This window comes from Rutilus rutilus (assembly GCF_951802725.1).
Source record: "Rutilus rutilus genome assembly, chromosome: 18".
In the NCBI taxonomy this organism is placed as follows: Eukaryota; Metazoa; Chordata; class Actinopteri; order Cypriniformes; family Leuciscidae; genus Rutilus; species Rutilus rutilus.
In genome coordinates, this window is record NC_140231.1 from 14806695 (window position 1) to 14819423 (window position 12729).

General features: G+C 41.6%; 1 protein-coding gene across 2 annotated transcripts in view; it reads left to right on the plus strand.

Moving 5' to 3' along the window:
- The window catches only part of adamts2a (ADAM metallopeptidase with thrombospondin type 1 motif, 2a), a 91723-nt gene extending 84190 nt beyond the window's left edge, over window positions 1–7533 (plus strand). The window contains exons 22-23 of one of the 2 annotated variants that reach the window (XM_084387508.1): window positions 1309–2186; window positions 7295–7533. In XM_084387508.1, coding sequence (XP_084243634.1) covers window positions 1309–2153 — 845 coding nt within the window. In that variant the 3' untranslated portion in view covers window positions 2154–2186; window positions 7295–7533. Of the gene's footprint in view, window positions 1–1308 lie in introns of both variants that reach the window. The other variant, XM_084387507.1, reaches the window with a different exon arrangement.
- The last annotated feature ends 5196 nt before the right edge of the window (window positions 7534–12729 follow it).

Below are 12729 nucleotides of genomic sequence, written 5' to 3' on the forward strand. Positions count from 1 at the left end.
ATATCTCTGTATCAGAACATCGTATAGAGATGAGGTTTGGCTCTTTTGACTCATGCTAGCAAACAGCACTTCCAACATGCTACACATGCTAGCAGTGACTAGCTACATGCTAATAGCGATTAGTTAAGTGCTAAATCATTCTAAGAACTCTATAAAAACTCCATAGTAACCATCTGTGACAACTACCTACCACCTAGTAACACCATAGCAACCACCCAAAACACCCTAGCAACCACCCAGAACACCCTAGCAACCACCCAATGTACCTTAGCAACCGCCTAGCAACACCATAGCAACCACCCAGCACACCCTAGCAACTGCCTAGCAACCACCCATAATACCCTAGAAACCGCCTAGCAACACCCAGAACACCCTAGCAACCACCCAAAATACCTTAGCAACCGCCTAGCAACACCATAGCAACCACCCAAAACACCCTAGCAACCACCTAGCAACCACCCAGAATACCCTAGCAACCACCTAGCAACACCCTAGCAACCACCCAAAATACCTTAGCAACCGCCTAGCAACACCATAGCAACCACCCAGAACACCCTAGCAACCGCCTAGTAACCACCCAGAATACCCTAGCAACTGCCTAGCAACACCATAGCAACCACCCAGAACAACCTAGCAACCACCCAAAACACCCTAGCAACCGCCTAGCAACCACCCAGAATACCCTAGCAACCACCTAGCAACAGCATAGCAACCACCCAGAACACCCTTGCAACCGCCAAGCAAAAAAACGTTCTGGTCCAAACATTCTCAAGCCAACTTAAAGTTTGTCTCGACGAACTTTCGCATCTAGTTTGAAATAGAATCTTTTGTAACATTATAAATGTCTTTACTGTACTGTCTTTTGATCAATTTCATTCATGCTTGATGAATAAAAGGTTGTTGTTGTTGTTTTTTTGTTTTTTAAATGATAAAAAATGCTTACTGACCCCAAACTTTTGAACGGTAATGTTTAATGTTACAAGAAGGTTCTATTTCAGATCAATTCTGTTCTTTTGAACTTTCCATTCATCAAAGAATCCTGAAAATACAGCTTTGGTCACAGGAATAAATTACACTTTACTATATATTCACATAGAAAACAGATGTTTTAAATTGTAATAATATTTCACAATATTATATTCCAAATAAATGCAGCCTTGGTGAGCAGAAGAGACTTCTTTTAAAAACATAAAAAATCTTACCGATCCAAAACTTTTGACTGGTAGTGTATATTGTTATATTTAATACATTTTCTTTTTTCCCCCATTATTGTACTGACGTCAGTCTCCTGCTGGTTTATTTTATCAGGGTCCCGCTGTAAAGGAGACAAGTCTGTGATCTGTCGAATGGAGGTTCTCAATAAGTACTGCTCCAACCTTGGCTACAGGCAGATGTGCTGCAAGTCCTGCAACGAAGGCAACTACACCTCTGAATTCAACCTGACCAGACCCTGGATCTACACCACTGTTGCCCCACCCATAACTCCCACTGCAACATCTCCCGTTCACATGACACAGCTGTACAGGACCTCACAGAAGCCCAGCACAACAATCACACCATCAGTCAGCAGATGGAGAAACATCAGCACCAACCCCGCATCTTGGGGCCACACAACTACTCTGAACCCAATGACCCTAAAACAAGGAACCACAATCACTTTCACCACTGGTTCTGTCACTGTGGACACTAAGCGTCCCAGCACACTCGACTACGAAGAGGAAACCAGCACCCCCTTCTACGAGGACGAAACCTGGACCGACGTCTCAGCTGAACACTTCTCGGAATCAGAATCTCATGAGTTCATCTCATCGTTTACAGAGCCTTGGTCAACCACTACGCAGTATACAAGCACACCTGAGAATGAAAACATTCAGACAACGGATATGACAACGCTACCGCCAAACATTACTGCAACAACGAGCCCTCCTGCCATTGTTAGTCTCCATCGGTCAGAAGACAAGAAGGAGAATAACTCCATCGACGTGCCTTACAGGATTGTCAGTCCGAACGAGGTTGCACTCAACCACTTTGTCCCCAAAAAGCGAGTGCCGTTCCGTGAGAGAACGCATAATAAAAGAATTCAAGAGCTCCTTGCAGAGAAAAGACAAAAAGACTTCCTGCTTCAAAGACTGAAACGAAAACCAGGAGACTGATAGATTTCCTTTCCTTTATCCCTGTGGTATTTTGTGAGTATATTTTTTAAGTGGTTTTATGGCCTCTACACTCTCTTTTGGCATATACAATATTTTTACAGGAAATAACCTCAGATCTCAATCTTTCATGTTGTATCTGTTTAAGCCATCTGATTGGAAAGAAAAATGACCATTGTCAAGGCTTTTTCTGAAGATGACCCAGAGGTTTACCACATTTAGCTACTTTAAAAACACATGGGATGAATGCAGGGTTGTAAGAAGCGTTCTGTTGTGGAGATCTGGTGGTTTAAGCTTCATTTAAACCGGGCACATACTGTACGATTTTTCCAGTCCTTTACGTTTTTTGTACATGATCCCAATGAGATCTGGGGTAAAAGTCATGGAACACCGTGTGACGTCATAAGTCATATACACGTCATAGGCAAGTCTTCGGCACCAGTGGTGCCCTTGACAGCTTGCACGAGCGGTCACACTGTGTGACTGTGACGGAAAATTTCATTGGAGGCTGTGTCATTGTGTAGAAAATGATTTGTCCAATAGTGAATACACGTGTCACACAAAGACCTCAGATTTTGCGCTACAAAAAGAGACATCTTGAATGATCCCAAAATTATCTTGGGTGGTAAAATCGTACAGTTTGAACCTGATTTAAAGCAAAATTTCTCAGATGTTTTGCTGTTTGAATGTACTCGAATGAACAATGGTTGCACATTTCATTATTTTAAAATTAAGATATCCATAAATCTTATTTTTCACAAACTGTGCCATATTTCTCTAACCTGTGATGGAAAATTCATGTTGATAGTCATTGTCTTACCTTTAAAGGTTTATTGACTCTGCTTAAAACAAAATGAAACCAGCTTGAGCTGATTTTGGTCAGCTGGTGAGGAAGGCAGACTAGCTAGCTTTACACCATTGACCAGCCTAGGAGACCAGCTTGACCAGCTTAAACCAAGCAAAGACCAGCCAAAAAAGCTGGTTTAATGTTTCTTTTATCTGTGGAATTATTTTTCAACATCTGGTCCCTCTTGTCAGAACTTTTCAAGTCAACTTTCTTTAAATATCCATTGCATTGCAGTATGTATAGAGTTAACTGCCCAAGAACAATGAGTAAAAGTGCGGTCACATTTGTGAATTTTTTGTGGGCAAAAAAGGTTAATTGTCATTTGTCATTTTCTGTGGCCAACTTGAACCTGATGCAAAATCTATGTGCGGAAATATTTCGCCCTCATGAGAAATTCCTGATTGCGTGTATTCATATAGAAATTACTTGAATTTTGGGATTTTGATAAAAGTGTGGTCACATTAACAGCAAAGTTTTGCAGGCAAAAAAAGGTCCACTCCATATTAGTAATGGTTATATGCTATTATGTTCTGTTTTGGGTTAGTTTCATTGTGTTTCAGCTTCTGTTTTCCCTGTTCCTGTTTGTCTGTGTGAACTAGTATTCTAGTGTGTTCTAGCCAGTTTAGCCCTATTCGGACAGGTCTAGTTTTCTAAACAACGTTTGAGTTACAGTTCTTATCACTGAACGTCTGTGATTTCATGTACAGATTCGGACGGGACTAACATCTCCGTGTTTATTACAGAGGTCGAGTGTGTTTTCTAGAAGTGGGCGTTACAGAAGGTCATGCAAGGTGTTCTTGCATGCATCACGTATAGTGTTGTCAAAAGTACTGAAAATTTTAAAAATTAACGGATGAAAATGAAATTGAACGGATTCTTAAACACCACTGGTTTGCCATTGCGTTCACGTGCTCAACATACAGTACATGTCTGTAATTGGCTACAATGATCAACAACATGTTGTTTTCACTGAGGGCTTACACAGATGAAAGCAGACACTCAAAATGCAAGAGGGAAATGCTGGTATCGTCACTTTTTTTCATTTCAGTACCGACTTGGTACCGAAGTAGGTACTTAGGACAACACTAGTATGACGTATGTTAATACCATTCATATTCAAACTAAATAAAAGCATGCCGAAGATTAGTGTGGAAATGGTAGCTCAGATAGGTCAAAAACACACGAGGAGAAGCGTTAGAATCCGCAATCACAGACATTCGCATTTGGATGGGATTAGATTTTGCCGAAAAACAGTACATAATTTGCTCTGGAATTTTTACTGCGGTTGTGTGAGAAAAACACTGACTTGGCAGATTCGGATGGGTTCAGATTCGCAAAGTACAGTACATCTGTGAAACGTGAATTTCTCGAATGACCCCCTGAAAACCAAGTCCCGTCCGAATAGGGCTTTTGTTCCCTTGATTAATGATTCCGTTCACCTCTCATTCAATTAATTAACTCATTTAGTCTGTGTATATATACTCTGTTCTGTTCAGTTATTTGTCTGGTCTTGTGGCTGTTTACACGACACCGTTTTCAACTAAAAACATAAAACTTTTTATGCATTTTGGCCGTTCATTTACACGACAACAGCTTTTTGGGTGCCTGAAATGCAAATGCAAACTTTTGGAAACGGGTTTCAAAGTGCACGTTGTGCCGTGTGAATAACAAAGACGTGAATCTCTGAAAACGATGACGTCATGCACATGCATTTTACGTGTTCAATCTATAGTGTTTAATGGCCTGGCAGCAGAATACATTGGGATTGTTTTGGCAATGGTGTTCGGCTGTACGCGGAAAATTCTGCGTACAGCATTTCTCTGTTTTAAGCATATCGTTGTCGTGTAAACGTACCCTTAGTGTAGTGAATGTGTTTTCCCCATTATTCTGTGGATTTTTTAATTAAAGACTGTTTCACGTAGTTCTTTGTCTTTGTGTGATATTTATAGCACCCACGCGTGACAAAGAACCGGACTGAAAACAAAAGGATTATTTGCTACGTTTTTCCCTTTTTTCCCTCCTCATTTCTCATTTCACCATGGACTTACCTGCAGTTCACCTGCTATGCTTGGAACAGAAGGACCGCTCACATCAGGGAGTTTTTGGAATTGACGTGCCAGACGCACTATCCTGACCTTCATCTACATCTCCAGCCTCAGCAAGCGGTCCAGGGCATGCCTTCCAGGATGCGGTCCTTGTGAGGACTTCGCCGCATTCACAGAGTGGGTGCTGGTGAACAAGTCGGTGTTCACCATCGGCTATGCGGAGGATGACACCAGCCCCACTCTAAACTCAGAGCCCAGTCAGCTTTCATCCTGCCGGACAGAACAGATGCTTGTGCCCACCACAGACATTGAGCCAGTACCTGTCGCGAACAATGAGCCAGAAGACCCATCTGAGCTGTGCCTCGTCCCAGAGCCTGAGCCCCAGGACATGTCTGACCAGGTGCGCTAGCCGGCAATAACACTCATCTCTGAAGGAATGCTTGTGGAGTTTGAGGACATGGATGGACACACTCCCTCCACTGTGAATAAGTGATGCCTGGCCTCTGGAAATATTTTGGATGAATTTGAGGTAGTAATACCCCTAATTCTCCCTTCCCCGGTTCCACCCAGCTCAGAGTTTCCTGTGTACCCGCTGATTTTGCCCAGCTCAGAATCTCCTGCATCCCCGCTGGTTTTGTCCAGCTCAAAGTCTACCGAGATCCCTCCCAGCCTTTCCTCCGCTGGTTCCTGTCAGTCCCTCGGCTCATCCTGTTATTGGCTCCCTGCAGTGTTGCGGATCCGCCTCAGTCCTAAGCTCCACCTAGGCATGATGATCTGCCCTGTTTCCGCCTTCAGCCACCGAGCCCCAGATCCAACTCGGTCCTCTGACTCATCGGCTCCACCTTGGCATCATGTTCCTTCATCTCCACCATGGCCCATCATCCAACCAGTTCCACCAGGCACCTTTGTCCTACCATCTCCGCATTGGTCAGGCGTCACCCTGGTTCCACCACAGGATTCCAGGCTTCCGGTGACACCTGTAACCTGTACAATCCCTTCAACTCTACCGAGCTTCACCTTCCCTCCTGCTCCAACGTTGCCCTCTGTCGCACCTGCTCCACAGAGGTCTTCCGGATTCCCATCTCCGCCTCGGTCCCATGAGCCTTTTGCTCCACCTTGGCCCAACAGACCTGCAGTGTCACCCTGGCTCTGTGTCTCCTCGGCTTACTGTAACCATTATATTCTGTTATGTTCTGTTTTGGCTTAGCTTAATTGTGTTTTAGTTCCTGTTTGCCTGTGTGACCTTGTTTTCTAGTGTGCGCCAGTTTGTTCCCTTGATTAATGATTCCGTTCAAATGTCGTTCCATTAATTAACTCATTTAGTCTGTGTGTTTTGTTCTTTGTATTGTCTTGTCTTAGTGTAGTGGATGTTTCCCCAATTACTCTGCTCTGTATTCTGTGGATTATTGCATTAAAGATGGTTTCTGTGAGTTTTTCGTGCAATATTTATAGCACCCATGTGGGACAATATTGTCAAATAGTGAAGTTATGTATGAAGACTTCAGCTCACACAGAAGTCACTTTCGAACCAAGCATATTTCTGTTTTCCAGCGTGGAAAATCCACGTGACCTTCTTCTATGGGGTTTAACCAATCAGTTGGGTAATTTGACCATTATTCTTGAATATATTGTCATTATTGTGTACAGTAGATCCTGATGACTATTATCCACATGACCAGCTGGACCCTGTTAAAAAATCTGCTTGGGGAAATCTTTCAACATTCCAGATCTTGTTGATTCCAATTGAAATGATTTTTGCCTGTGAAAATTTGCTGAAAAATGTGACCGTGCCTTAATGAACCGTATGTTGAAAAATCATAAACCTTTGGTGTCATTCGTGTGTTCAAAAATATTGATATCCTTCTAAATGAATAGGCCCTAAATGTAAATCAGAGAGATGAAGCAAAATGGAATGTAAACTACTACTAACTTGAGAAAGATGCTAAATAAACAGCGAGAAGCATTGCAGCAGTCAAATATGTCACAATGTTTACATGGGAAAAACAACACAGATGAACGCAAGTGTGAATGGCCCCTTAAAAGGTTGCTGAGGATTTTTTTTAACCTCGATCATCTTATGACATTTTGGGTGAAAACATTCATTCTGTAACCACATGACTGTTTCTTGCCAAAACTTGTCCATCTAGCTTCTCTCTAAATAAATGCACAGATCTGAATCCCTTCGTAAATGTTGTAAATATGAACTAGAATTTTATTTTTGTATTTATTGAAGTACCTGTGCTTTTTCACAGAGCTGTTGTGTTCATCAGACCACTTGCATGCGGTATGAGTGACAATCCTACACATATCCAAGAGCCAATATGATATCTCCTCCACATTGTCCGAGTACTGTATTGAGAAATCAGTGTTAGTATTTTAAGAATGCAGAGGACGTCACGTCTGCATTCTTCATTTATTACTGTCTACTTGATTCAAGGCGAGTGGACATCAACATTCTTTATTCATCACATTCTTGACTTAATAAAGCAACCAAAAAGAACTAACAGCGTTGTTCTTATTCCAGCTACACATTTCAGTGTGTGCGGGGAGGTTTTTTTTCACCCAAAAATGAAAATTCTGTCATTAATTACTCACCCTCATTCCAGACCAGTAAGACATTTGTTCATCTTCACAACACAATTATATACATTTTATGAAGGGAAATATTTTCGTTATAGACGGTTTCAACGGCAACAACATAAACAAACGTTCCTGCATGCGCCTTTGTGGCCCAAAACTAAACTTCCGGTAGACTTTCGCAAAGAATCAATAGCAAAAAAGGCTGTGTTATCTTTCTTATGCGATATCATCTTTTCATTTTAATTGTGCAACATTATCTGAATGAGGTCATTGTTAGCGATGCCGGTGTAAATCAGTAGATATCTAAATGAAGAGCTGCACACTGCTCAGTGATACTGCCAGAGGAATATTCAGAATACACTATGAATTTTATTAATGTTCTATGTTTTTATTGTTTTCAGAATGTTTATTATAATCTCCCATTTCTGTCTACAGTAGGGTAGAGTGGGGGAAAATGTCCCCCCTAAGCAGGGCTCGACCTTTTGAAGTGGATCTTTTGAAGGGGCAAGTGAACGTGAATTTTACTTGCCTGACAGGACAAGCCTGATTAAAACGTCAATAACAAAAAATAACTAGGGAATCACCAAAACTCGAGAATGATTCTGCATTAATTTAGTATGCCGCTCTTAGTCACAACGAGAAGGCAGAGGTTCTTTTAACTGATGTTTAATGCACTCTGGACTTAAACACCAACACCAACACCGTAGAACTGAGTAAAAAAAGGCGAATAGGCCTATACAACAAACATGTCATACACTCAGTTACATGGAAAACACATGACTTTAAACTCATACATAAACAGAAAATACATCCACATACCACTTTTGCCTGCTTGTGAGCTAAGAGAGGGGGTTATATCTTGAAGCTTCTTGATCGGATGACTTATGATCATAAAGAGAAACACTTTAAATCAGCAGAATTGTTCTGTCAAACTCGGACTGCAGTTCTGACCATAGACAGTAAAAGAAGTGGACACAGCGACCCCATTGGATTCAACGGAGTTTTCTCAATTAGAAGTCAATTAGAAGCACTCACTTCCTGATGGCTGAGCATACTGTGCAGACTCAAACTGAGCTTGACAACGTATATGTGACGTGAGCAACCTGTCTATCTTCTAGTAGCTGTGCCAAAAGAAATCTGAATCATTCCCTTCCGAAACTTGCAGAGACGGAGAGCGTGAGTAGGAGGTGTCCATGAGCTAGGAGCAGGAGAAACTTTTGCTAAGTATTCTGATGAATTATTTTGTCATTTTGCCTCCACATCCCCCCCATTGCCCGCGAGCTTCTCCTCCTGTCCATACGGTAATTTCTCTACTGTGCGACAGAGAGTCACGTGGTTATGATGCAATCGTAAGCCTATTTTTACAAAAACTGCTTCTACGGGGCCATAACGTAAAATACAAGGTAATGGAGCCTTTTATACATTTTCGTGTTTCTTTAGAAATAAATAATGGACAAATGGAGTCTTTAAACGCATCAGATGTAAAGTTATTCGCTGTCAAAGTGACGCCAAAATGAATGGGAGTCAATGGAATGTTAACAGCAGGCGATGGTCTGCTAATCAATGGCAGCCCCCAGGGAAGCTTCAGTTTTTTCTGAAAGATTACCCCCTTGGTTCTGACTCGTTATTCGGGGGCAAAACAGGAAGTGACTTACAAAGGCACGATGGGAACAAAATAAAATATAACCAAAAAACTCTTAGAAAGAATAAATATTGCTCAAATATACAACAGTTGAGTATAGAAATCACAATAAGCATAATAAAAAATATAAAAATATACAGATTAGACTGATCAAAAGTTACTGAAATAAATGAGTGTTGAAGTACACAAGCACCATCTAGTGGAAATAAACATAGACACCGAAAGCTTTGTGACAGCAAACACATTTAGTATAAGTGGCGATTGATAGTGAATAATAATACGTATAATGTACTGACAGTAAGTTGTGCTGTTGAGGTTCGCGCAGCCTCTCGAGGAGAAATCGAAACAAATGAGCGAAGCACACACACAGAAACTCAGTTAAAATACTGCGGTAAAAGAATCATGTTGAGTTTTTATATTTATAACATATGATACAGTTAAGCAACATCACACGACCAAGATTGCTGTATACCATCACAATTGAAACATTTATTTGACACTGATTTAAGTTCATATTAAGTCACTAACATTTTAGACGCAATATTGACTGTTTTTGTTCTATTTCAGCAGCGGAAATAGTTCCAAACAAAGATCACATCAGAACCATAACGCATTTCACAGGAACACGTAACCGTGTTTTCATTACTGAATGATTTAGCGTTTTGAACGAATCATTTGAATAAATGACTCACTCATTAAGACGGTCACCTGTCGCCACCTACTGGTCGTTTATTTCAATATATCAAGCTGACTGAAAACTGATGAGAATATTGCTTCAGAACAAATTATATTTACAACATAAATATACTTGCAGAGATATACTTGCAGAGATAACAACAGACACAGTGGGAGTGGTGTCAGGCCTCGGAGAAGCATTTATTAACATAAAATGTCCAAAACTGGGGAAATAAAGTGAAATTATACAACTAGGCTACTATGACTGTGTTCTAGTCCACTTTTAGACACACACTTGCTAACTTCCCTAAGCACTTCCCCTCGGGAGAATCCCTGCCGCCCTTATGAAGTGCGTTTCACTTCGTGAAGTGGACGTGGGAAGTTTATAGACCATCATTCCCTCAATTTCGACTGAGGGAGCGAGTCTACTTCATATGTACACTTCAGGCACCTATATGTCCCACAATGCAGTACGATTGTGACGTCACCACAGATCTCGTCTAATCACCACCACAACAAACAACTCTATGATATATTAATTATATATTTTTTTATTTAAAACAACCCAAACACACCTATTTACATTTGGATGCTGCATTAAACACATTCTTAAAGGGAATAAAAAAAAAAAAAAAAAAAATCAACTCCATAGCTTATTCCAAGTAATCAAGGGCTTAGGACGCTCCAATCCAATTCAACCCCTTTCAGTTTCCACCAGTTGTGGGCACTCATTCAACGTAAGCAATGATGTACATCCGAGTGAACGAGATGGAGGGAAGTTAGCAAGGGAAGGGCATGACAATTTTGGACTGGAACGCAGCCTAGTTGACTCGAAACTGAAAAGACGCCGTTTTATCGTGAGATACTAACCCCTATGGGCGGGTTGAAAACATGCGGAACTAGCTCCTACTACTGGCTGTAGTCTCTAGCCTCTGGCCAAAAAAGCCTCAGATGACGCAAAATTACGATTTTTGCGTCATCTGAGTTTTTTTTTCCAGACACACATTACAGAAATCTCTCGTCTCAGGGGGACATGAGGGAGGGAAGCACGGTCATTCGAAAATACTACCGGGTTTCTACTGATACAAAGCTTAATGCTAATCGGTGAAGTATCCCTTTAATCTACTGACTGCTTTGTTGTCGGACAAAATTGCGGATTCAGCGTTATGATTGGTCAGATCGCCTGTCAATCAAACCCCGTGGGCAGCAGGGCGAATTGAAAACGTCACGTTTGAATTTTCTGAAAATTGACCGTTCACAAAGACCCGCCCCCTTTAGGTACTGTTGCTATGTCTGACAAGCCATGCCGCTCTCACGCCACACCATGTTCTCACGCAGTGAAAAATACATCGCGGAGCAAAGATTTTTTTAAAGATTAAAGATCTTTAATGTGTCTGACAGATCACTGTAGAGCCTCAGTTAAAGCTGCGTCCAACGTTAATCTACTAACTCTCCTTGTCGGACAAAAATGGCGGATTATGATTGGTCAGATCGCCTGTAAATCAAAGTCCCTGCAAAGGGTCTTGTCATAGTAGGTAGGCCTACTATGATGTTAGACTACATAGCCTATAATAAGGTCTGTACTGTCGCGGTGTTGGTACAGTGTAATTTGCTGCTAGCATGCAGCCTAACATCTGCTTCCCCTCCATGAGAAACACCAAACTCTTTCCTACACACTTTGCAGAACGCTTTATTTTTATCGCTTAAAGGAACACTCCACCGTTTTTTTAAATAAGGCTTATTCACCTTCTTTCCCACATTTAGATAGGTGGGCAAATGCATTTTTGTCTCAGTGCATGCGTTGTTTTAGTTTGACAGAGTCGGCGCTAGCTTAGCTTAGCACAATGAATGGAATCCTTTGTTGCCAGCTAGCATTTCCTGAGTAAAAGTGATTAAAAAAAAACACCTAATTACTTCTTGTGGCCTGCGTATTCACAACAGGTACAAATAGCGATGCAGATTAAGACTAGGCGATTTCCTTGGCAGATATTGACTTGGGACTATATTAGGGGGAAGCACAGGCGAAGCACAGGCGAAGCACGGCTACTTAGGCGAAGCACTGCTACTTGGGCGCAGAGATATCACGCAACACATGAAATGTGAATATGTGGTATAATATGTGAATGTGAATTCGTGTTGGCTCTCATCCTCAAGTCCTCAGGCTGTTGAGCGATCGCAACCTCCTCCTCCTGTCATTCTATTTCCAAAGCACGAAGCTCATCTTCTGAAAACTCAGGTATGGTTCTGGCTCTGGCTCTTGACTGTCTGAGAAGTCACCATCTTCGTCTCTCACAAAATTAGCCATGTTCATTGCCATTCATGTACTGTAGGAAAAATAGCCAGCTACTATTCACGCCGGTATGTTGACGGAAGTCGTGGGATTTCATGTCTTGCGTGATATCTCTGCGCCCAAGTAGCAGTGCTTCGCCTGTGCTTCCCCCTAATATAGTCCCAAGTCAATATCTGCCTAGGAAATCACCTAGTATTAATCTGCATCGCTATTTGTACTCGGTGTGAATACGCAGGCCACAAGAAGTAATTAGGTGTTTTTTTTTTTTTTTATCACTTTTACTCATTTTTAGGACATGCTAGCTGGCAACAAAGGATTCCATTCATTGTGCTAAGCTAAGCTAGCGCCGACCCTGTCAAACTAAAACAACGCATGCACTGAGACAAAAATGCATTTGCCCACCTATCTAAATGTGGGAAAGAAGGTGAATAAGCCTTATTTAAAAAAACGGTGGAGTGTTCCTTTAAGGCTGTGGTAATCCATGGATACTTCCCCACCCA